Source organism: Pholcus phalangioides, unplaced genomic scaffold, assembly GCF_987345545.1.
Source record: "Pholcus phalangioides strain wild (caught in Gottingen) unplaced genomic scaffold, Ppha-v1.0 ptg000024l_1, whole genome shotgun sequence".
Classification (NCBI taxonomy): Eukaryota; Metazoa; Arthropoda; class Arachnida; order Araneae; family Pholcidae; genus Pholcus; species Pholcus phalangioides.
In genome coordinates, this window is record NW_028301616.1 from 13,442,952 (window position 1) to 13,470,699 (window position 27,748).

At 38.2% G+C, this 27,748-nt stretch overlaps 1 protein-coding gene across 1 annotated transcript in view; it reads right to left on the minus strand.

Moving 5' to 3' along the window:
- Positions 1–13,018: 13,018 nt before the first annotated feature.
- The window catches only part of LOC149068771 (potassium voltage-gated channel protein eag-like), a 91,810-nt gene continuing 77,080 nt past the window's right edge, over positions 13,019–27,748 (minus strand). Inside the window, exons 8-10 of the mRNA XM_089250907.1 lie at positions 23,941–24,193; positions 20,355–20,551; positions 13,019–18,029 (exon numbers count right to left, since the gene is read on the minus strand). Coding sequence (XP_089107033.1) covers positions 16,878–18,029; positions 20,355–20,551; positions 23,941–24,193 — 1,602 coding nt within the window. The 3' untranslated portion in view covers positions 13,019–16,877. The remainder of the gene's footprint in view (positions 18,030–20,354; positions 20,552–23,940; positions 24,194–27,748) is intronic.

The following is a 27,748-nucleotide window of genomic DNA, read 5'->3' on the forward strand; positions in this document are numbered from 1 at the left end:
CATTTCTCTTTTATTTCCAATGTAATACATTTCAATTGATTTTACCACATTCTCTTGTATATATGCTGGCATGCCAGAAAATGTAAGTTTCAAGATTATTCTTAAATATTTCTTATTCTAATACTCAAGCTACTACTTAACCATGCATGTACCTCATAAACATTTCATTGGAGAATTTTTTGAACCAATCAGTACATGCCAGAACATGTATGCGTGTATATGCATGGTCCTAATATATTTATCCCTTTTGGACCCTGGTACCACAAATGTGCGTGGGGGGGGGGGGGGTTTGCTTTTTCTCACTAGAATTTTTTCTTTTGACCTCAGGGAGTTGAACCCTGACATAAAGGATGCTCTAAGTTTTGAGTTAGTAATGTGGTGAATATGAACTTTGGGGGCTTTCATCAGAGAGCAGCACTTGAAGCTGAACTTTCAAGGGTTTTTTTTAAGATGGCTTTCAAAAGAAAGTGCCTCCAGGAAAAGTGCGATTTATTATATAAAATATAATAAATTATGAAAAAAAATTGTATGTAAAGAGGAATATACCGTTTCATCTTGGCGGAAAAAATTTGAACGAAGTGAGTTAAATTTCTTCACAAAAAAATAAATAAACAAAAATAATTTCTGTTTGAATAAACATTGATGACATTTGTGTTTTTAATGTATTTTTTGAGTATCAAAAGTATAAAAACATCTTGAAAATTTCAAAAAATGATGAGAGCTGATTCAATCGGCTTGTTTGATCCTGGCTGTATTGGCTGTATTTGTGTTCCGCATCTCACATACAATGTTTTACCAACCCTTATGAAAGGGGCTTTCTGAATATTTATGCCAAGACTAAATTTGGAGAAAAAGTTGGTAGCATCTGCTAAGAGTTCGAAATCTGTTATCAACATAGCGGTGGCTGGCTATTTTCCAACCTCGTTTGCAGTTTTACAATATTGAGGGGTGAATGTGAGCTGGTCTCCCATTCGGATAAGTGTCTCAGCATAGAGCAGGCAGACCTTCAACAAGATACTTACATAACATGAAAACTCAGGCATTTGACTTAAAAATATGGAAGGCAGGTGGTAGCATGTGGAATGGCAAACAAACATAACTCAGACAACATAAGGACAAGATTTCGCCACTGACACACATACATATTCTTGCAAATCCCTCAGAGGAATGTTTATGAGGTGCATATACCGTTTACCCTTTATCTACCACATTATGAAAAAAAAATTATTATATGCAAGATTTTTGGTAGATAACTAGTTCTCTAATGAAAGGCTAGAAAAAAAAAAAAATTTCAAAAAATTATTCAGTGCACAACAAATTAATTGTTTTGGCAGCACTATACGCTTGCAATTGAAAATGAAAAATACACCATTTCGAATACAGTAGAGCATCAATTATCCGAATACCAATTAACTAAAACATTGGTTAACCAAAAATGTTCCAGTTGACAAATTTAAATTTGCATGCTGCGTAGTAGTTCCCCAATTGCTTTTAATGAAGGGAAAGATAATATTGGACTTCTTTTCTTAAACCGTAGTCCTACTTTAATGGCCATTTTGAATTTGTCGAACAATGCGAATCAGTTGTTATTTGTAAGACATAATACAAAATATATACAGTTTTGTGTTTAATATCACTTTCTTTGTTTCATGCTGCTCCTATGACACTGGTATAATTGTTTTCCATGAATGATCAACTATTCGAAATATCAGTTATCTGAACACTCCCAGTAACAAATTGTTGCAAATAATCAATGCTCTACTGCATGTTGAATAATGCATAATGATAAATTTTGTTAATTTTTCCACAAAGAAAGCCATAATTTGTTTTATGCATTACTTGTTAGGGAACATTTTGTAAAAGTGTCTTACTGCATTATACCAAAGTAATGCAGTAAGTATTTTTACGAGGGCGGAACATCTAACAAAATTTCATTAACATATTTAAAAAACTAGTTGTGTTGCCACCTGATAATCATAGTTATACAGCCTTTATACCACTCCCCGCCCCCTCCCAGGAAAAAAGGGACAGTAAAAAGATATTTTTTCCTCACCACACATCATTGGAAATGAGTCCCCAGATTGCAAGAGTATAAGAGTTCGATTCTAAGACTACCATTTTTTCCTTTCCAAAGTTTGTTTCAGCATCAATTTACAGAGTTTATCTTTCCTCAATGTGTTAATAATGGAGGAAAAAATTGTTCTCTGCATTTAGGTAGTATTTCCAGCTTTTGTATTGCTAGCATCATTCAACTTCCAAGTTTCCGTATTTTTTTAAATGCTAGAAACCACAATAACAAATCACCCAGAATATAAAACTGCTGCTTGTTAGTGCAAGCAATTAGCTTCTTTTTATTAAAAAATTAGAATATTTTCTACAAACATACTTTTTCTACAAAAAATCTAAACTCGCATTTACACACAGACATTCACTCATGGAACTCTTAAAACGGCATCACAATTGCATAGTTCTTTTCTCATTCGCATGTTAAGGAAACATTTTATTCGTTGCTCTCTATACACAGTGAAAGGAAGGGCCTGTTCTTTTTATTTATACATGTACTCATTCTGTTACATACTATCCAGGAAATAACTACAAAATACATTTTTTTTGAATGTACACAAATCCTGATTGTATGAAATTGTCTTCGTTACGTGTATATACACACACACATATATATATACGAACAGTTATTCAGATTTAGCATCATTAATATACATATATAAATATATACAAACATATAATCTTTGATGGGAGAAATATCTCTTTGAATCTCAAATTTTTTTCAGCCTTCATAGAATCACTGCTAGACTTTCGTTCTAACATCTCAAATACAGATATACATGGTCATATTACTGTCGATACATTAAGTATTGCTCCAATGTGAAAGTTTATCCGTGATAAAATCTGGTTATATGCGCCAGGTTGATATTTAGTAAGACTTTCCTCATGTGTTATATTCATGTATAAAAAATACTGTTTTCACTAGATCGATCAGTTCTTTATGACTGTTCCCCATTTAGTTTTGCACATATATGTATATTAGATGTAAATATTTATTGCATGTTATATATAGGTGTTTTAAAAAATGTGATTTTTATTGCTTGTGTAAAACAAATTCCAATGTATTTTAATATGGACTTTTCCATTTATAACTTATTAATGACTTTATGAAACATTTTTCAGTTTGCACACACCATTGGTTTAAAACCACCAATTTTATTAACAGTATACTAAATTTTAGATGTTGTATTTCATCACAAAATATGAGGTGCCATTCACTATGTGGTATAACACACACAGAACAGTGCACTGTTGTTGTAGGGCACCTGTTATTGCAATTGAGGTCAATTGTGAAGGCTTGAAGAGGCCTCCAAAGCAATGTTCTGCCCATTAGGAACCACGCTGCTGCTTCTAAGATGGCTCTGACACCAATATTAATTTATTTGATTTTTTACATCAATCTAAACTCTTCAAAATGGCAAGTGAATTCCATACAGGACAGTAAAACCATGTTTTAGCTTTCTTGGCATCTATAATAATGTGGAAACCCTCCATTTCCTTATTTTTCTTGTAAAAAATATGATTTGAAAATGTATTTAAAAAAAAAATTTCAGCATATGCCTATCCACAGATTTTCATCACTTTCTGTAAAGTGATTCATGTTGGCATATATGTAGGGTAAGAAATCGACATGATTTGAAGCTAGGGGTATGAAATACCAACCAAGGATCACAAACTCTTCATTATTGAGAGCTATAATTGCTAAGAAATTCAATCCTTTTGATAATTCAGGGCTGATAGAATTCAGGCAGAAGTTGAGCCCATGGCTCAACTTCCATGTTCTCAAACTATGGGTAGACAGATCTCTTTAACGGCGCAGCATGAATCCAAAATGCCATTTTTTTTATGAAGTAGGCTTCTGATTGGTGACGATTTCTTCCAGAGAATTTCGAGTTATCAACCGTCAAAAAGAATTTAAATTAACAGAAATTAATTAAAATAGAAAATCATTTTATTTCAATACATTAATTTTTTAGGACCAATATAAAACAAAAAAAAAATTGGAGGTGCGGGCACGAGCCCCTCTTGCGTACACTTCTAGACCAGAGGGGCATTTATGGTTTTGCCGCTCTTCTCCCATTCTAGTCTAAATTTCTTGACAACTCTTACCTGAAATTCACCACCCTGCACTATAACCTGCTTGGCCTTGCCCCCACCACTCCTGAAAGTATACCTGTGACTTTAAGTCACTCTTGGTCACTCAGATGCTCATATACTATCTGCATCACTCTTTTGGTCACTCCCATGCTCACACTCTAAGTCACTTTTGGTCACTCACATTCTTTCACATAGTATCAGTCACTCCCATGCTTGTACACTGTTTTGATCATTCCCATGCTTGACCACTCCCCTGCTCACACACTCTCTAAGTCACTTGTTTGGTCATTCACATGTTTCACACTCTCTAGGTCTCTCTTTTGATCATTCTTGTACAAACTCTAAGTCACTCACCGACCTGGTCCCTTGCTCTGTAGGTCACTCTTAATTTGCATGTTTGCCCACTCTCTAAAGACTGCTACACACTACTCTGATGCAACGTGGTCCCATGCCAGGATTTTGGTCACTCACCAATGTAGACTGTCTGGGCAGAGGTGGATTTATTGAAGGTTATACTAATTTTGTCTTTCTCCCATTCCACTCATGCCTCAAATTTTCCACCCGCTCTGAACTTTCCTCCCTAGGCTATAGCCCCTAAGCTACCCCCCCCCCAACCCTTCTTTGTAAATACGTCACTATTCTGCCATAGGCATAACCTATTCACCATAATAGGCATAAGCTTGCTTGTATCGGGCCAAAGCTCCCTTCCCTCCAATATTTTCAATAACTTCTACGCCTTGGCCATTGTTATGCAATTATTAATATGGTCACCTAACTGTGTCGCTCAAATCATGAATTTTTTGCTCACAAGTATGTTTGTTTCATAAAAAGTTGGTCATTCCTTGTACTAAAAGAATGATGTCCTAAATTGTTTAATCAGATAATTCAGTAGAGAACCCAGAGATGATCTTGTTAACTGCTTTGCCACGCATGCATTTGCATCAATTAAATTGATACATCTTGTGAGCAAAAAAGATTTACTGCATGGAAAAAGAAAAAAATTTCCCACAACCATTTGATTAAAATTGCTATTGAAAATATTTTTTGTTGCTGTATATAGGCCTATATTGATTGATTGTCTGTTCAAAGACCATCATTTTGTAGTGATCATTTTGGATGAATCTCAATGTTTTGATTGAGACAGGGTGGGCGAAAATTCCTGGACACATTTTAAAAACTAACAAATTTTCAACCAATTGACAGAAAAAGTGCAGTTTGCACCAAAATATTTATCAAGGCAATTATTTTTTTGGATCGATAAAAGTTTGAAATTTAGCTGACAGATGGTGCTGCATCACAGAAAAACTCAACACAGCACATAAAATGCAATACAAACAGTGCATGATTAATGTTAATTACGATTTGCATGACATGAAGCTACCACATTTTAATATGAGCACCAGTCTAAATATAGCTGGAGCTAGAAGGATTGCTTATATTGAAATATGGCAGTTTTCTGTAATGGAAATCATCAACATTCATTATGCTCTGTTTGTCACAATTTATGGGTTCTGTCAACACCATCTATAGCAGATACCTACATATCTGCCATAGATGGTACTGGATATGTCGATTTTTTTTAATGCTGTACCATCTGTGAGCAAAATTTTTTACTTTTTTATTCTTCAAAAGAAAGTTTTGACACCTTGATAAGTATTTTGGTGCAAACCAGGGGCAACTCAAGCTTACCTGCTGCGTGGGTGCAAAGCTTTATGGAAAATTGCATTTCAATCCCCTGGTTTAATGGTCACCCCTATTTTGCAGATACATTTTTTTTTGTCCCACCTGTGTCCGCAAAAAAAAGGTTTTACTGTATTAGCATTTAAGAAAGCTTCTACAACCTTGTTTAAGCGCTACCCTCACAAGGTATTCTGTTTTCCCGGGAGGGTTGCTTTTTTGCCAGAGGCGATTTGCTATAGGAATCGACCAAGGTTTCTTGAATATTTCTATGATCGACATCAAGAGTTTTGTTTGCATCCTATTTCCTTTATTTCTAAATGGGTATATTTCTAAGGAGTAATACCCTCTTCCTCCACACCTCAGTACATGGCATTCGCTGTTAGTAAGCAAACAATGGTATGCTCAAAATAGATGTTGCCGTTTTGTTCTTCCGTAGCTGTTTTTCAGACTTTCTTTTACTTAGGACAAGTTGGGCTATCGTAAAATTGCATCTGTCCTGCTTGAAGATAACTGGGGTTTTTGTAGTCTGGGAATTTCGACGGCGATAGATCAAAGGGTGTGAACGTGTGGATAAAAACACAAAAACTCGTATCAGTGAAGAGATACGTGTTTCAGAGTGGAAAAAAATAATTTCAGAAACCTGGAAAGAAGGACAAAAAAGCTACTTTTCCAAAACGTAGGAGGATGCTTCAAATGGCTTAATGGGAGGACATCTGGTAACCCTTACCATGAATCACGCATATACTGGAAGTTTGAAAATTCTGGCACCCGTTCTGTTCATGCCTCTGAATGCCATCTATCTTCTCACTGGAACATTACACTGAATTATAAAAATGAAGACATTTTTCAAATCAGTTTTGAAATAATTTTGCAATTGATCATTTTACTGTTGAAAATTTTTTTTTAAAAAGCTATACGAATCTCCAGCCATAACTTTTTATTTGTAACTTGCAATTAAATTATTTATTAATATGTTATATTAGACATTAAATAATAAGGTGTTGTAAGAAACAGTGCACAATTCTCACGAATATTTACAGTAATTTCCTCCGTTAGAGCCATGTATTTCGTTATTTACCACAAATTCTGTATTATATTTATCATTTATACTTTTACATGTAGTAAGCCCATACAGAACTAGATGGAAGACCATTCCTATTGCTCATTTGAATTGCATTCTTTAGCTCAGGGGTGCACAATCTCCAGCCAGAGGGAAAATGCAGCCCGCCAAGGGGTTCTGTTGATCCTGCAAAGGTGTTCCGGAAAGAAAAGTACCAATGCACTCAACACGATAAAAATGCCTAAGCTGACCATATTTCTTTCATTAAAATACGGAAAAATTGGGATAAAATTTGAAAAAATAATCAAAGGCAGGCTAAAATGCCAATTACATTCACAGTAATTGTCAAGGACTAGTAAGTTATCACTTGTCACTGAAATTGCTGAAAAATCACCAATGATGGAAAATAAAGGACTACTGCAAATGGCAAAGGGTAAAAATTCAATTCACGAAAAACAAAAACATGTATTTGGGAAAAATGTAAGATATTGCATATATATTTTTATATGACTACTAGCTATAATTCTTCCGTTATTCTTGAAAGGATTGAAAAAGTGACAAACCATTATAAAGGTATATAAACTATTATACATATACTAACAGGATTAAAGAAATGAAAAACCATTGTAAAGACATACATGTGTGAAACGCATTGGTAGGGAACCACGGTAAAAAAAAAAAACCAAAATAAACATTTTGGAAATGATTGTTCAGGCTGAGAAACCGTTGTTGCCCGACAGTTTTTTGCCCATTTCGGGCATTTTCCCAGCTCTGACGGACTTTAAAAGTAGTCTATCGTTCAAGTCGGGTCTCGTTTGGTATACAGTAAAACTTCGATTAACCATCACCGTTCGGATCAGGGCTGTGACGGATAACCGAATAGGGATAACAGAAACCTCCTAATACATATGTAGGCCTACAGTAACGTGATTTCACTTCATGCTTGGGACAAAAATTTAAATGAAACCCTTTAAAAGTGAATAATACATACATGTATATTTAATTTTACAAAACGATCAATATAAGGTCAGCCCATGCAGTGACAATATTGAAAATAGCGTCCTTTATGTTGTATCTCTTCCAAAATTCTTTGGCATCATCAGATAAAAGCAAGCCTTTGATAAAAGCTTTTCTGTAACGCTGCTTCATGTTTTCAATTATGCCCTGAAATAGCTGATGATTATTCATAATCACAGCAGCTCTTATGCATTTTAATAACATATGTAGCATAGCCACTCTTTGTGGAGGGGGTGGCAATGTGCACTTTGATTCGAGTCATATCGAATAATTAAGTATGAATGTTTCGGTTTTTTTACTGCAACATGGCTTAAAAAGCATTATGTATTTATCATTTCTTCGCCATGTTCACATTTTCTTAAATGAACTCTATGAACGCTATTTTTTCAGGCTAGAGTCATTCTAAAATTTCTTTGTCTTCCCATCTTGTCAACAACAAGTTTTTGTTAATTTTTAACTGAGCGCTGATTGGTCAGCGGCAAAATTCCCCAAAAGGGGAATTTTTTTGGCCTGTCCATCATCACATGACCTTAACAATTGCCTTTAACGATGGCATCGTGGTTGCATTCGGAGCTCGATTCTTACGTATGGATGATTGGCTATTAAGAATCAGAAGGTAGTATATGCCATGGTCTATAGACTGGATAAGTGGAGTTGTATTCGCTGGGAGGAAAGAACTATTTTGCTATCTCATATATATATATATATATATATCACTTTAGAGTTCACAAGAGGGTTGTATCGAGGCATTGTCCACTAACAGCAGTGCTTCCTGCAGCAACTGTTTTTCAGCCATGTGAGCTCTAACCTGAGGCACAAAAATTCTGTGGTACCATTTTGAAAAAATTGTTTGGTCCATTCAAGCACTTTTTGGTCATAATAGTTAACAGGCAATTCAATTTAAATTTTTGAAAGCACATGGTTTTTTTGGATTTACCAATTGCAAGCAGAGCAGATCTATAATTGTCTATGGCATTTGCACAGGCCATAGCAGTGATTCCATATTTTTGGACCTTAAAACCTGGGGCTGTTTTACCGCATTTTTTTTAGACGATGATGGATAACAGAAACTGGTGGTTAAATGAGTGACGGTTAATCAAAGTTTTACTGTACATGAGAAATTTAAATATGATCGATCTAAAATTGTAGATTTGTATAGAGAACTTACACATGCACAGCCAGAAAATCAATCATATATATAGATGATCAATTATGATAAGTCATAATTATCATAATGTAAGTCATGAAAATAATCTTAAAATTCTTGATTTCAAAAATTCAATGCCTTGCTGAAAATGAGGAAGCAAACGGGACATTTTATAAGAAAGTTGGAATGGGCCAAAATTATGCAAATGTTCAATAAATATCACACTTCCATATATGCAAGTTTTTCTGGCCCGCGAACTGAAAAGGTTGTGCACCCTTGCTTTAGTTCATTATACAAAAACATTTTCTCTTACCCAGGGCCGTCTTAAGAGTATTGTGGACCCCGCGGGTCAAGTGATTTTTCGGATCCACTACCTATTAAATCCTAGAAAATTTCAACTGGATCTCATTTTTGTGAGGTCCCTGGGTCGTGTCCCGGGTGGGCCCATATGTTAAGATGGCACTGCTCTTACCTGATCCAAGCCAGTATATTGTATACAGAGGCACATTTATGGTTTTGCCACTTGTGGGCTTTAAGAATTTTCCCGCCCTTCTCCCATTCTAGTCTAATTTTCCTTGTCCATACTTGAATTCGCCAAGCTGTGCAAGTATATTTATGTTTCTGAGTTACTCTTTTGGTCACGCTCACACACTCTTTAAGTCACTGTTTTGGCCATTGACATGCTTTCACACTCTCTAGGTCACTCTTTTGATCATTCACATGTTTTTATGCAATCTAGGTCCGTTTTTTGGTCATTCACAAGCTTTCATACCCTTTAGGTCACTCACAGACCTGGTTCCCCGCTCTGTAGCTAATTTCTTTTGGACATTCACATGCTTGCGCACGCTCTAAGTTGCACAAGTCGAAACAAATAATGAAAATTCGGAATTGGTAAAAAATCATTTTAGAAATAATGAAAAGCCAGAATTATATATATATTGAAAGGAATAACTACAAAAATACTGGAAATCAGGAAGGAGTGAAAGAATAATTTTCAAAAATTAATGAACTATATAAATTCACAAATGAAAATCTGGGATGAAAGAAAGAGAAATCTCAGAAATGATGAAAATCACAAAGAATCGGTGGAAGAAATAATTTCGAGAGAGAAGAGAATTTGAAATTTTTTCAAATCTTAGAAAAGAAATAATTTCAAAAATAATGAAAATTCGGAATAAATTCAGAAATATTTAAATACAGAATTAATGAAAGAAATAACCTCATTACTGTATAATGAAAGACAACCTCAGATATATAATGAAAGAGGTAACTTCAGGAAAACAAAAATCTAGAAATCAATAAGAGAAATTGTTTTAAAAATAATGAGTTTTTTCAGAACTAATGAAAGAAATGATGAAAATCCAGACTAATCACTAAAAGAAAGTAAAAAAAAAAACAATCCAGAAGTTTTATGAAAAATATAATCTTTTAGAGAAAAAAATCCAGACTTGTAATGACACATTAATAAATTCCGAAATAATAAAATAAAAATTAATTCAAAATAATGAAAATCCGGAATCTATAAAATAAATAATCTCAGAAATAATAAACACTCAGTATTAATGAAAGAAAAATTATTATGAATGAAAGAAATGATCTCGGAAAAAATAAAAATTCAAAAATTAATGAAATAAATTCAGAAATTATGAAATAAATTAAAAAAATAATGAAAATTCAGTATTGTGTGTGTGATGAAAGAAATTTTCTGAAAAGTAATGAAAATCCCCAGAATTGATGAAAGTGTTCACAATATAATTCTGCCCCCTCCCTTGATTAAGGGAGCCTAGGCCCCAGATCCTCGAGCCCGTTAAGACGCAACTTCCTGTGTTTTTCCGTGAACGAACATGCTTTCTTTGGTGTTAATCAGGCATCTTCAACACGTTGCTCGCGAGCACCACAGTGCTCTCAGAAGCACCCAATGCGCTCGATGCTCGTGTCCAATTTCGTGCTCGCGAGCACTTTATCAACGCTTCAATTAAACACACTGTAAAAATTGCATTCGAAGGACTACAATTAATGTAGATTTCAGGCATGCGTATGCCAAAATATTGTAAGGGTGCTCTTCGTTTGATGATGAGTATAGTCAGTACTCGTGAAAGGTTGAAAACCTCTGGTGTAAATAATTTTTCTCATCCGAACATTTCTGGCAGTTTATTGTACATATGTTACTGCCAAAGCCCGAAGTGCGGCGTATTCGCGACGGAGCCGGCCACTTCACGAATTGGCCAAGAGTTTTAGCCAAAGTCCGAATTGCAGAAATAATACGGACTTTGGCCAGCCATTTCGCGAAGTGGCTGGAGATCTATGGCTAAAGCTCGATGTGCTGGTATAAGACAGTAGGAGCCAAATTAGTTTTTTTAATCGCCAACGTGTGATACATGGCTATATATAGTATCTGTATTAGATTAGCTACATGTGACGGGGGGGGGGGGGGAGAGAAAAAGTGAAATTCAGAGGAAAAACTATAAAAATAATTGTAAAAACATAGTTTTTCCTGCCGAATTTTGGAGGGGAAAATGATTACTACGTCGTGACTGTGCGGTTTGAAGGGTTGCCATAACTAACGGGGACATAATCAGAAAAAAATACGCCAAGTCTACGGTGACCCCGAATTATGTCTTTGCTATCCGACTTTGGCCAGGGATTACTGCCTGCCCACTTCACGAACTGGCCGGACAATGTCACAGATTCGGACATCGGACGGGTCAATATTTAACAAAATTGGCCGACTCGCGAAGTGGCCGGCCCCGTCGCTAATTAGCCAATTTCGAGCTTTGGCAGTAACATACATTATATAGTCAAAAGGCCTACTTAAAAGTTAATACATTTGCTCGAATTCCTAGAAAAAATACTGAGCGAATTGCTCTAAAATTTCGGTCGTATATAGGTCTACCATACTATATTGGTACTCACCATTTCCAGCGAAAATTTACTCACGAGTGTTTCAAAAGGGGACCGATAAACAATTAAATAGGGAAAAAAAAAATGGTTTTGATCAACCCTGTATCAAAAAAAAAAAAAAAAAAACATCAAATGACTTGCAGGTTCAACAAAATATTTTACCAACTTCGTAGAATACTTGTGTGCATTTTCGTGAATAGCATGTTTATACGTTTTGCATATACGTTTTCTATAAAAATTCAAATTTTCATTTCATGTTTTTTGCTTATAAAATGACAATTTTTCAACCAATTTTTACGAAATTTACAGAAAAATTGACGCTATACATGAAACATACTGTATAGAAATTTAAAATGTAATACCATTCAGATTCAATGAGATATTGGTATTTTTCGTAAATAAATTATTGATTTGCACATGCGCAAGATATGTAAATTTTATTTTTTTTCATAATTTGATTGCTAGATATATAATGCAACTCATATGGAAATTCTAGCTGAATGTCGTGAAAATTCAGAAAGATATCGGATAGCAGCAATTTCGAAACTTGCTGAAAGTGTAACTAAATGATAAGGGATTTTCCCTGAATTGGTATTCGATTATTCTTTGTTATTTGATTATTTCGAGAAGCCCGCAGCATTATGTGAATGAGCAAACAAATCAATAATAAAATAGCAAAATATAATCGAAATACGAATTTGTAGAAAATCCCTTATCATTGACTTATTTACAGCAAATTTCGAAATTACTGCTCACTGCACCACCGACATCTTTCTGAATTTTTACGACATTCGGCTAGAATTTTTGTATAAGTTGCACTATATATCTAGCAGTCAAATTAAAAAGTAAAAATTTAAGTTAAAAGTTTGAAAAGTAAAATTTATTCATTTATTTTATTTTATTTTGCGCATGTGAAAATATTTACTAAAAAATAAATATCTCATTGAATAATAGTTCGTCGCATTTCGAATTTCTACACTATATGTCTCATTTACAGCGTCATTGTTTGTGCAAATTTTGTAAAAATTTATTGAAAAAAACTCCATGTTATAAGCAACAAACGTGAGATGAAAATTGGGATTTTTATAGAACATTTTTATATTTTTGGGAATATACGTGGTATTTCTCACGAAAATGCACAAAAGTGTTGCACAAAATTAGTGCAGCATTTCGTTAAAGTTACGTCATTTTCTACCTTTTTTGACATAGCGTTGATCAAAAAAAAATTTTTTCTTATCTTATTTAATTTTTTATCGGTCCCCTTAGTGCACTCGTGACTCTTAACTGGAAATGATGAGCATTAACATAAGGTACATATGATCGAAATTAGAATTCGTTTAGAAATTCGAGAAAATGTCTGTGAATTCCTAAGTGACTCTTGGCTGTATAGTGTATGTTCCATACTCCCTGATTATACGATTTTCAGGTCTTGTTTTCGATATAAATCCTCAGAGTTTATACTAAATTATTTTTCTTCTTTCTAATCGTTGAAACGTTTTTAAAAGCTCTCTTAAATGATCATTCGAGAAAAAAAATTAGGGCGTGGCGTTTACTGTGAAAGAGCTGAAAAAAAGGGAAAACGAAGCAATTTAGGAAAGAAGACGAGCACCTTTATACGATAATTAACGATCACCTGTCATCATTCGTATACGCTACGTTAATTTTTGCTTCGAAATGATCGACCTGGAGGTCATTAACTGGAGAAAAAAAAACCACTTCAGGAGTTTTTTCTATTTGATTCTGGATCCGTTATTTGGAACGTTTCCTCTAGAATATAGCCTAAATGAAAATCAATACGGATATGTTTACGCAAATAAATGCTATTTTTCAATGAGATTAATGGACCCTGTACGTTGTTGATTAATTAATTAATTACCCTTGGGGATCTCTCGTAAATGATAGTTAATGCATCATTTGTTTGATGTATTCATACAGGTTGTTTTAAAAATTCACGTAGAAATTTTGAGGTGGGATTGGAGGTACGTGCAGGGTGGATACTATCGACTGCCCAATAATTACACGTGATTCCTTGTGAAAAACCAATATGGAAAAGGATTTTCAGTTTTTTTGGATTTGGCCAATGCTTTTGGAGTTTTGACGCATTAAAAATTGATGACGTCACTTTCGAATCATGCCAAATTTACCGAATGTATAACTTTGCGTTTTTAAGCCGATAGCAATGCTATAACCCTTAGAGTAATCAAGAAAGCCGATGCTGTGGAAACCAGGTTTTTTCCCTTGCCCTTTCTATCGAAAAATTTTATTTAGTAAAGGAAAGAAAATTACCGAATTTTGTCAAAAAAGTTGATTTTGGGGAAAAAAAATTTCCAATGGATCTCGTTCGGCTGGAAAATTTATCTGCTGATAAATTTGCCAATATAGTGGGGTGCAGGTAACATATTATAACAAGGTGTTATTTTTGGTACAAGATTATCATTCTACAAGAAGAGGAAAAAGCACCAACCGTGGAAGAAAATAACAACTCTGCTTCTAACGGGATTGAATATTAGTTCATTTTCAATTAGCGGCAACCTGCTGCATGGGGGAATTTTTTTTTTTCCGTTGGGTGTTTGGCGCGTAACTGACCGTTAGAAAACTGACGCGTCACAAAATGTGAAACTGTTATAACTCCCTTAATATTTGTTCTATCCTAAAACGGGAAACATTTTTTATATAAATTTTTACAAGGAATCATGTATATGTATTGGGCAGTCATATATATATATATATAGTATCCATCTTGTATTGTTTGTAGAATTGGGAGATCTTCCCCATTCTCTTCTTTCTCAGGTAGAGTTGTCCTGAGAACCGGTTTGGATTATTAAGAAACCTTACATTGATACGAGCGGGGAAGAAATTTAGTGCTCCATGATTGGTCGCAATGACTGACGAAGGAAAGTCACTTTTGACGGATTTCTTTGCCAGGGTCAATACGAAGGCAGGTGGTGTGGTTGCAGACGCTTTCTTTTATTGTCGCAAAGCTGTCAAGTACTCCGGATTTTCCGGGATCCTCTCGAAAATTCCTTGTTACATTTCGCGGACTCTCGAAAAATCTTTATATTTCCCGAATTTCGACCGTGATTGCAAAAATTCCCCACTTTTGGGGAAAAATAATTATTTCTAAGGAATTTAGTTAGTTAATTTTTTGTAGTAGAAAAAAATAAAAGACCGTTGCTTTTCTTTTTTCCGTCCAAGATGATTTCTCAAGCGTAGGCTAATCATATTTTATCGAGAAAAATACGGACGATAAGGACCTTAAACACTGAAAGTCACCAATCATCGCCAAGAATGATGTTAAACGTCTACAAAGTTGCCAATTATCACTAAGGATTATGCTTAAAGTCTGTAAAGTTGTCAATTGTAAACAAAATCACTGCAAAAAATTTACAACGATGGGAAATGAATATTTCCTGCAAATTGCAGTGGATTTAAATGAATTCTGCAAAAAAAAAAAGTTTTAAAATGAAGAAATGTGAAAAAGGTTTTTGCGGTGAAAATAAGAGGGAAAACTACATTTTTATGAAAGAGTCACGATGGCGAAAATGAAGGAATTTACAGGGATGTCCTGAGAAATACAGGTCATATGGGCACCCTGCTCATTATGCTATTTTTTTGACGATGGGATCTTTATTTTGAATCACGAAACATTGGCGCTGTCTTTTGGAATCTCTGTGGCAACTACGTGTTGAATAATGCGTGAAAATTCAGCAGAAAAATGTAACGAGATCCGTGAACAAAATTAATTTGGCCTTGATATTGTCTACAAAAAATATATATAGGCCTATATATATATTTATTTAAAAATGAGAATAAACATTAAAGGAAGTTTCTGTGCACACTACGCGGGAGATTGAAAAAAATGTGCAACGGGGTAAAAATATCGAAATTCCGCCTCCGTCTCCAAATATCGCCAAAAGAAAACTAACTCCGCCAATACTGGACTACCTTCGTCACTTCAGTGCGACCAATCATTGGATTTCACATTTCCCCCAACCCGTATAGACGTTGAAATTGTGTATGCTACAGCTTTTAGCGCAAGTGGCTCAAATCTTTCGTATTTTGTCTTTAGCGTCATTCTATAGAATTGACAACGACGATAATGAGAACGTCAATGCAAATGACTTGTATGGCGCGATAGAACCCTATTCGTGACAAGGTAGTGAAGAGTTCTTCATTGCCAATCCCTCTAGTCAGGGCCAGGATGATAGATAATTCCAGAATAAAGATGTGTAGGAACTCTCGCCCCCCAGTGAAGATGTCCTGCCTTGAATATCAACGAGATTTCTGAAATTTCTAATTGCAGTAGAATTAGGAAACGTTGCGTTTACATGCGCGAGGGAACATCTTTGGTGGTGACTTGAGTAGAGTCGATTTTTGCCTGTCCTACTAGATGTTCAATTTTCTGCACTTTGATTCCTTAGCTCGGAAATAACGTTTTGGCATCGTGTTGGCTGTTTTGTGACGACGATGACCAATGGGAGTGAAAACTGTTTTGCGTTGACGGTAGAGATGGTGGTGTTGACAAGAAAAGTTGGCGTCTTTCGCTGAACCAAGCAAGGAACGTCTCCAAAAAACGATCGAGTTGTTACTGCTGATAAGTATAAACGTAGCCGCTGGCTTATGGTTTCGCTTACCACCACTTTAAGAGAGGGATATGCGTACTTGCCGTTGTTATCAGAATGCATCCTGCTTCGCTGCCACCAGATTTCTACTTTTATCAAGGGAAAGAGTGTCCGATCAGCATGTGGCTATTTACTTGGATTGGAACTTTTTTTGGTCCACACCATTAGGATGGTCTACTGACAGAAATCTTGACATTAACGTCGATGACGATCATGACGCATGTGGAATTTTTACGAGGAGGAAAAGAAGTGTTTTATATATATATATGGTGATGGCGAGAAATGCTGTTCATTGGTTCTTGTCGGCATTCGTTGGCGAAGGAAATTTTTCCTGTTCCTCTATCTCGTTTTCCAACATGGACCGGACAGCACTCTCCGGTGGCGATAGCACCTGCTGCTGCTGCTGTTGTGGTGGTGGTGCATTAGTCCTGTTTGAGCTCCTGCTGCTGCCATGCGTGCTGCCTCGTCGTCGCGTCACCGTCCCGTTGACCATCAGCACGTTGCTGCCGGTGCTGCTGGCTGAAGCAGATGAATCTCTTCTTCTGGATTGCTGTTGGTCAGCACCACCGCCGCGTTTCGCGAAGCCGCGAGCGCTGTCTATGCTGGACGCCCTGAGTACCAGGACTGGAGCGGTGGAACCATTGCCACCGGCTTTCGAATGGACCGGGCGGACGTAGCGCAGTAGCTCTGCTATCTGTTCATCGACCCTAACTATTTTGGTGTTCAGTTTATGCATTTCCGACTTGAGATCGACTCTCATGTCGACGAGGCTCGACAGCAACTTGTGGTACTCGGGTGAAGACATGGCTTTGACGATGGGACTGACGACCATAAGTTCACCCTCGCTAACGACGGTATTTGACGGGGAGTCGAGCTGGTTCTGAGGAGGGCTGCCGATGTCGTCAACAACATTCTCGTCCATAGAGGGTTCCTTGTTTCCCAGGAGTTTTGACCATTTCGAAAACGACGATGACCTGACGGGTCCACACGGAAGAGTCTTACCGACGTCTTTCTTGAAGTGGATCCCCTCAGCCGGGGGTTTGTAAGAATTGACGCTGTCCGTCGTCATCATCATCATCACGTGGTTCTCCTTGTTCTCATCGCAGCTCGGGTCCTGCGTGACCGTCCACTTGGTGGTATTGTTCATCGTCGACGCCGGCGGCGTGTTACCCTGTCCCGGAATCTCCAGGACGGACTTGAGTTTGGCATCGCCGCCGCTACTAGCAACTGGTGATCCGCTGGGAGTTCCCCTGATGCCCTTTTCGATATCGAGGTGGTTCGGCGATGAAACGCCGAATCTGTTATCCTGGCCGTTCCTCCGGAATTTCGAGAATATCTTACGCACCAGGTGGTCCTGGGAGAGCTCCTGCAGGGGTTCGTTCTTCCGACGCTCCGCAAGTTCTTTCTCTCTCTTCACGTCGGAAACTTTCCTGAAGATAAGCTGTAAGTGGGAGGGAGAAGAAGAGAAAAAGGGCGCTCAATTAATCAATAAAACTAACGCCCGGAAAGTGCAACGCATCTCTCTCTCGTATTAGATTCCCTTCCCAAAAGAGACGCAGATAAAAGGATTTAATTCTGAAGGATTCGCTCTTTTTTTTTTTAGTGAGGATTCTTTTATTCGTAAGTAAATTGATAGCAAGAGGCCGTCTTTTATTTCTGTTGTCTCTCTCTCTCTCAGGTTTTGAAGGGTTGCCGGCGAGCGCACGATGGCATAACCTCTTCATCTTCTCGTAACCACCGAGAAATTTCTCCTAGCTCTTTTTGGATAATTCACTTCTCCTAATGAGTTTTCTAGTCATTCTCAGGCGGTGCTCGAACCATTAAGGACTTGTATAACGTTACACGACGCTTTGTTTCCAGGTTCATATAGCGTGCTTTGTTACTTTAGTAACAAAAATAAGACCAGATTTTTGACCGTTACATTGACTTTTATTTCGTCCTGATTCTGCTCCGCGTCGTCCTATTCTTTATACAGAGATAAGACCTATAACTACCATTTTTTTAGGTGGCGTTTTCTCAAGTGACTCGTAAATCACCATTATCAATGTTCAAACTTAAAACTTGAGTTTCAGCTGAATTGGTTTTGAAAAGAATCTTAGCAAATCGCATCAATTATTCAAGAACTATTCCTGATCATGAAGATTTATATGATATCATTACACACATTTTTTACAATTATAAAATACAGTAGAACCTCCCAACAACGGCCGCTAACGGGACCGTGAAAATGTGGCCGTTATTGAGACTGGTAGTTTATCTAAAAAAAACTGAAATTTGCAATCTACGTATAATTAACATAATTATAATTGAAATTATAATCCATACTGTAACTGATTTCGATAGTTGTATTGATTATGTTAAAATATATAGTTATATTTCGATAATATTATAATAATTGATCGATCTCGATCTACAGCACTATTATGACATCCTAAAATCCAGGCTTGCAGTGCTCAGGTAGAACACAACAAGCGAGAAAAACTGATATGTGGCCCAAGACGGTGTACCAGCAACACCAAATAGTTCTTTGTTCACACTGGACCTTCACAACTGGAGTCTAGTTACTTTCAACTAGACTCAACTTCAACTGACCTTCAACTAGAGTCTAGATCCTCTTTCTAGGGCGTTCCTAAATCCAATCTGATAGCTGAAGACAAAGGCGCTAACATGTATTCTTGTTATAAAAAAAACCTTTATCGATTAGAGTGCTGACAACAGGTCTCTTATTATCTCTTCAATTTTTTTTCATCTTCACTGCCTTCAATATACCCATCTAGTATTTGTACCCAGGAAAAGAAAGCATACATAATCTCCCCCCCCCCACCCCATAATACTCGGGGGAACGAGAAAACTCCCTTAAAAACCAGCTTTTGAAAAATTTTTCTCATCGGGATATGCGTATTTTTTTCCCGACTTCTTGTCCAAAGTGGCCGTTGTTGTACCAATCGAATTGTGCACCTAAAACTTGAGTCGTATAGAAAGGATTAACACAAGCTCTCTTACGTCGTAAACAAACTCCACATGACAGCGAAACACTGAAAAATAGATACCAGGGGCTATGAGCTATGCGGAATGTACAAATGCTACCAGCTGGTGACCGATTAAGGAGAGCGGCCATTCTTCCCGTCGGCGTCGTCATCATTGGAATCATAGACAGTAAAGATGAAAGGCGATTATCACGGCCAGCGATAGACATTACGGTTTTTATGGGAAGAGGGGAGGATTTCAGAAGGAGAGAGGGGGGGGGCGTGATATCCATTGTCATGTGGTAACGCTGTGCAGAAACGAAGCACCGTCAAGACAAACTGTATTGTCCTGGTTGGCCAAATTCAACAATGGACAGGAAAGTGCAGAAAGATGTGAGGACCACCACCACTCACAAGACGACCTTCAACATCCAGCAAATGTCGACGCTTCTGATTGTGGCAAACAGGTGCATAACATTTGCTGAGCTGCACAACGAAACAGGACTTGCTCAAGGAACATTGCAGTCGATTATTCACAATTCGTGCGAGGTCAACGACTGCAATGTGACGGAGAGTTGCAGGCTATTGTCCGTAGATGGTGCAACAACACACTAACAGTATGGGTTCGCCACGGCCATTCGGAGACTCTCAGTCAAACAGTAGAAGTGCATGTACTTGAATGGGAAGTTTGTCTAATTAATGTGATATTCAGTTTTTGTGAATAAACTATTTTCCACCCCGTGACTTCATTTGTGCCCATCGTTTCTATACGACATAAATATAAAGCGAAGATTACTTACCCTGTGCCTCAGGTTGTAGGTGAGCACCAAGTTACGAGCGAAGGAATTGGCGAACGCGTGATAGAAGTTCAGCACCTCCAGTAGTTTGTCTCTCTTGATCGCGTGCAAGTCGCAGTAAGTGAGTGCCCGGACGTTGGCGCAAGACTGGCCGATGGTTGGCTCTCTCCAGAATGCATCGCCGAACACGTCGCCTTTCCCTATCGTAGACAATACAATCGATCACACATCAAACCTCGCGACAAAAACGTTAACTAATCGAAACACTACGATACGATATAAGAGTTTTGACATTATTAAGCCAGTGGGGTGAGGGGTTTGTTGGGGACGAGCATGCGGTCTATCAGACTCCATTATTCAATTCGGTGATATTATTATTACAGGGAAATTGTATTTTTTTCATTCAAAAGATACCTACTCAGGGTCGTCGGAAATGTTTCAGACCCGTGGGTAATCGTACTGAGCTTCATGTAGAAGATTTTGATTTTTATATCAATTCTTGGGGTGTTCAAAAGCATGATACAAACTACTGGTGCAAACTCGGCAACACCGATTCACCACCCTCGGTGCAAATGTCACTTCACCTACTTCAACTTATGCAGTTTTCTTCGTTTAAATTGCGTTTTTCGCTCTCTTCAGCTGCTCTGTCACCGTTTCCACGAAATTCACCGATAAAAATCAAAACCGCCTTTATGAGGTGTACGGCCGGAGGGGGGGGGGGTTGGTTGCACCTCACTTACGGTAATGAAAGTGGAAAAATATACATGTATATCAAATGCATTTTTCCTGCATATCCTGTGGTAATGCATGAATATTTAAATGTCGATTCCCCTCTCTCACAGAATGTATAAAATCGGGGCGAAGGAGCCCCGAAATTTTTTTTCGCACAGGGCCGCGCATCTGATAAGGGCGTCCCTGATAAAAATTCATCGAAGGGAAGTTTTACCGACAAACCATTCGTCGAAAGACGATTCACCGACAACAGTTCGCCGTCGAGAGATCCGGTGAATAACCGAGTCAGTGTGAGCAACTTTAGGAACGCTTAATTGAGCGGGTAACAAAGAAAGGGAATGAGCAAGGCATCATTGCTCGATCACAGAATTGTCCTCACTTGCTTATGCATTTGCTCACTAACTCACTTGCTTATGCATTTGCTCACTAACTCACTTGCTTATGCATTTGCTCACTAACTCACTTGCTTATGCATTTGCTCACTAACTCACTTGCTTATGCATTTACTCACTAACTCGCTTATGCATTTACTCACTAACTCACTTGCTTATGCATTTACTCACTAACTCACTTGCTTATGCATTTACTCACTAACTCACTTGCTTATGCATTTACTCACTAACTCACTTGCTTATGCATTTACTCACTAACTCACTTGCTTATGCATTTACTCACTAACTCACTTGCTTATGCATTTACTCACTAACTCACTTGCTTATGCATTTACTCACTAACTCACTTGCTTATGCATTTACTCACTAACTCACTTGCTTATGCATTTACTCACTAACTCACTTGCTTATGCATTTACTCACTAACTCACTTGCTTATGCATTTACTCACTAACTCACTTGCTTATGCATTTACTCACTAACTCACTTGCTTATGCATTTACTCACTAACTCACTTGCTTATGCATTTACTCACTAACTCACTTGCTTATGCATTTACTCACTAACTCACTTGCTTATGCATTTACTCACTAACTCACTTGCTTATGCATTTACTCACTAACTCACTTGCTTATGCATTTACTCACTAACTCACTTGCTTATGCATTTACTCACTAACTCACTTGCTTATGCATTTACTCACTAACTCACTTGCTTATGCATTTACTCACTAACTCACTTGCTTATGCATTTACTCACTAACTCACTTGCTTATGCATTTACTCACTAACTCACTTGCTTATGCATTTACTCACTAACTCACTTGCTTATGCATTTACTCACTAACTCACTTGCTTATGCATTTACTCACTAACTCACTTGCTTATGCATTTACTCACTAACTCACTTGCTTATGCATTTACTCACTAACTCACTTGCTTATGCATTTACTCACTAACTCACTTGCTTATGCATTTACTCACTAACTCACTTGCTTATGCATTTACTCACTAACTCACTTGCTTATGCATTTACTCACTAACTCACTTGCTTATGCATTTCCACACTTGCTATTTAACTCACACGCCTGCTTCACTCAATTACTTGCTCTCTCACTTTCTCCTCACCCGCTTGAACATTCCCAACACTTGTTCACTGACTCGGTCACTCACTCTATTTTTTGATGGTGAATTGTTGTCGGTAAATTTTATTTTCGGTGAATTGTGTGGTTGTAAATTTTGACGCTGAATTTTTCGTGAATTGTCTGTCACACTGTAAACCGCGAGTCGGTGTCACGGGCGCTGCTGAATTCAACTTCGTCGTTGCCTTCGAGAATTTCGATGTCCGCACTGTTTTTGGCAATCAAAATGTCCTTTCTCACTCCCTGTATTTCATCTTCATAGGGACAAGTAATTGGTTTTGGGCCAATCAAGACACATTCTAAAAATCCCGTGAGAGTGGACACTAAGTTGATTGTTGGACATGAAATCGTTTCCCTTATCAAAGAAGTACTTTATGACCGAGTGCTTTTCAACAGCACAATAAAGATGACCTTAAACTCTTCTACTTTAACTAACTTTCCATACATGAACCTCATACACATTCCTCTGGGTGAATTTCTAATGAATTGGTACATGCTGGAACATGCGTGTGTGTGCGTGGCCCTGCAACTGCTTAACGAAGACTTTTCACTGTAACTACTACTAATACTACTTAACTGTACATGCACCTCGTAAACATTACCATCGGAATTTCTAATGAATTAGTACATGCTGGAACGTATTGTGTGTGCATATAAGTGTGGGTCCAAAACGTATTCATGTTGTCCGAGTTGGGGTTGTGCTTGTTTCGTGTTCTTGCTGATGCTGCCGTTCAGCTTCCATATTTTGAAGTGAAGACGATAAATGCCCGAATTTTCATTGTTGTGTAAGTATTATGTTGAAAGTGTACCTTTCTTTCTTTCTTTCAAATCAAGCACAACTCCGTTGTATCGCCATTGGGCAATCTTCAATCGATGCACTTGGGTTGGAAATAAAGGCGCCATCTATCTGTGGTCGCCCCAGGCTTGTTAAGGAAAAGAACTTGTTATCTTTGTTCTTCCCCAGGTGCGAACCTGTGGACACCTTCATGGTGGTAGACGAGCATGTTACCACCACTCCACTCGGGTGCTTCAAATGTGAGACTGGCTCGCATCTAGGCCGAAATCGGGAAACCACAGGAAACTAACTTCAGCCAAAACGCCACTGTACCAACAACGAATTTGGATCCAAACGGTGAAAGTCCAGCACGGTGGAAACTCGACCGCAGAGTGGCAAACTCAGCTACCGAAGGAATTAATAAGAAGCTCATTTGCATGGGTTGAGAGGACGAGTCCACTTTATAAGTAATGAGGACACCACGCGCACTGCCGCCGTATAAAAATGGTTAAAAAAAAAAGAAAAGTGGTTAGAGAGGCGTCTGCTCACCGAGAATGGCGACGACCTCGTCGTCCTGTATGACTTCGAGCGATCCCGTCACCACAAAGCAGAGGGTGTCGATGCTCTCACCCGTGTGGTAGAGGAGATCACCGGGTGCGCTGTGGTCCATGGAGAAGTACATAGCCAGGGCGCGGAGGCAGCCGTCGCTCGCCAGTCGGAAAGCCGGGTGTTCGTTGAATACCTTACGGTTCAGGTGAACGCAAATGTCCGCCGTCATGTCCTTCGGACAATAACTCAATACCTGCAAAAAAAAAGGAAATATAAAAATTACTCACGTAGTTATTCAGTGACGTACGTCTCTATATTCGTGATCTGAGACCTTAAAGTAGAAAAAAAAATGATGCGGATCATGTTACAGATGATGAACAATGTGTGCGTGTGAAAAGAAAAAATATTTTCGATAGGATATAGGATTCGTGCCAAGCACATGCCAAGAATTTTCTTCAAGTACCCTTTGGTTTAGTACAGTTATACCTGAAGGAATATTCTTGTCACGATTTTGGACGATTTTCAAGTGTATATAAGTCTACTTTCCCATCTTAAGTATCATTATTTGAATTTTTTCCTTTTTTTTTTCATTGAAGCTCGAAGCATCAAATGTACATGTACACTGAAGTGTCACGGAATTAGAGATAAATAAAGTTCCGTATAACTAACTAACTAACTAACTAACCGTGTGATGGCTCGGTCCATATCCTACGGGACTTCTAACCGAAAAGCCATCACCGGGAAACATTTTCAATATGGTTAATATGCAAAACGAAAAATACATTGCGATAATTACAAATACAACGCCACAACAGGCAAATTGCCCAACGAGGTGGCTGACTTAAGAACATCATGGATCCCCGAGCCATTTTTTGGAGGCCCTACCTACTACTGCTACACCATACATGCACCCCGCCCACACCCCTCCCCCCCGCGGAACCCACAACGAATCGGTACATGCGGTAATGTGCGTGTACGTGTAGTGAAACCTGACGTGAAGTTTTTTTTTGTTTCTCTGTAATGCTTGTTATGTGTAGTGCTGCCATCTGCCACCAGTTTTTCTAACTATGAGTGAAGTGTTATGGTTGAATGATTTATCGTTGTAGGACTGTTGCTCTCTGTGGCGAGACTTTTTAACGGGGAGATCGGCTCGCATTTGCGCCTTGAAGTTGGGAACCACAGAAAACCAACTTCAGCCGACCACCACTGTGGGGTTCGAACCCGGATCCTCGCATCGCGAGTCCGTCACTATAAACTCCGTCACATATGCTCGTCCTATACACATATTCCACAATTTCCAAACATTTCGGAAACAGTTATACATACAAGCAAGGGCAGTAAAATAGCAAGCAAAATAAAATAGTGCATATGTTTATCCCTTTCGCATTCCACAATTTCTAAATATTTCAGAGACAGAAATACAAACAAAAATGTGTACACATCAAATTACCCAATCACATATGGCTAGTCATCAGAGATGCAATACGCTACGAGAGCGTATACTATAATATAGAGATTATTGAATTCTCTGATCACACTGTTAGTCTATTCCGTAGCAGGGATTTGCTTCGAGTAATAAGCGGCGAGTAATCTGATAAGATTGAAGTCGTGGATGTGTCCGAGTCTGTAGTAGGCTAGCAGAAGGTCTAGTCTTGGTGTGCCATATATGCATATGGGTGGAATTTATAAGGTTTTCCATCTTTTTAGTGATTGATTGACCGATGACCGCTCACGCCCAGAGCTGTTGTGCAAGAGACAACTTCCTCTCTTCACCTCCTAGGAGGCTGGGTCGTGTCGGAGAGCATCTTCCACTTATTCAACAAATGAACAAATTGTATACATTCTATGGAAACAATCCATCAGAAGACATTGAGGATACATACAATCAGGATTAATTAAGAGAAAAATTAAATAAAATATATAAACCATCGAAAAAAGATCAAATACACGCCAATTTGCACCAATTAGCTATGCACTATTATGTACATTCTGTGAAAACAATCCATAAGAAAACATTGAGCACGATTCAATCAAGATTAACATCTTTAACATCATCAAGATTAATCTTTTTAGTGAGGACTTGAGACCTAATGATTTGTTTCTTCCATATGTTTATGTAAGATGGAAAATGAGCATCGCTGGTGTATGGGCACTGTGTGAAATAGTGCAGTAGGTCCCCCTTTATACCGCCACAGTTACAGAATTTGTTGTTGGAGAGTCCGAAGCGTCTTAAATAAGTTGGCGATGGGCCGTGTTCTAAAAGAAAAATTGTCTTCTGACGTGACCAGACTTTATTCATAGTCTGAACTTGTGGAACTACCTTTTGAACCTCAGCTCGAGTGTCCGAATCATTCCATTCCCTTTGCCATCTGTTCCTAAGCCAATATTTTTTTGGCAAAGCATTTCGGTAATGGAAAGTCTGTTAGAAATGGGTGCTTAGTCGTTCCGTATAGCATAAACTACGGCCGCTGTGGTGGTCGAGTGGTCATAGTGACGGACTCGCATCCCTAAGACCCGGGTTCAAACACCCCACCGTCGGCAAGGTGGTGGTCGGCTGAAGTTGGTTTTCTTTGGTTCCCAACTTCAAGGCGCGTATGCGAGCCGATCTGTCCCGTTAAAAAGTCTCGCCACAGAGAACAGCAGGCCTACTACGGTAAAATCTTCAATCATTGCACTTCTCTCGTAGTTATAAAAATAGGTGGCAGATGATGGCAGCACCAAGCATTACACAGAAACAACCTTCACAACACGAACACGTGCATTCCAACGTGTACCGATTCGTCAGAAGTTCCGCAGAAGAATATAGACGAGGTGCATGTGCGGTTTAGTAGCATTAAGTCAGGGCCACAATTGTGCCCAGCCTGTCCCGATACGTTAGTCATGGACAAGTTTTGTACCCATTCCACCATTGGCAACGATCATAATATTGGAGAGTGGAAAATATTGGAAGGTTGGCTGAAGAAAACAAGCAGGACCTTCCAGCCTTCAGCCTAAGTTGTGAAGGAGCCACCTTTTTCTCTCTCTCTTTCCGATCTTCCAATCAGTCTGGCCACACATTGGTCGAAGAATGCCATCAGTCACAACAAGTGTTGGCGTATTAAATTGTTTACCGGAAGCAGATGTCCGCCAAGGAGCATTGAGCCAGTATGGGTCAGTGTGTAGCCAGTCAATGCCGCTGGTGCTCTTCATTAGTACAGCAGTGGGGATGCACACATTGGAAACAAATATTTGCGAATGACAATTGGGCCAGGCTAGACACTCGCTCATTCTATAATCATGTCCCCCCCCCTCCCCCATTAAGTACAGAAGCTCTTTTATTCCGCCTTGAAAACGGCGCTCATGAATGCCGGAACATTTGTCGGTGCTGTAGATATAATACAGTATTTACCAATAGCACGTGTTCTTTCTTCAACCTTGTATACAGTTAGTAGTAGTGTTGAAACTGATGGTGTTTATGGAATCACTTTTATAAACGCCTTAGTCGGAATCGAAAGGCACCCAACCTCTATCATACACGGTGCTTTGGGGGCTTCGATGATTCCAAAGATTTAATACCAATATGAAAATGATAACATAAACCTTATGAAAGCAAATAACATTAGTAGTAACCAGTCTTTCCGACTAGCAGAATTGATGAACTTTGTGATTCAAACGCCTGTGATCTCAGCCTACAAATATAGGTTCTTTGCGCGGTTCAATACAATAGGGCCGATCTCCCCACGCCTGAGATAGAGGGGTAGTTCTAATTAGACCAACGAGAATCCATACTCATTGCACCTCAGCGTCTTGCATTGAGATTGAGGAAACC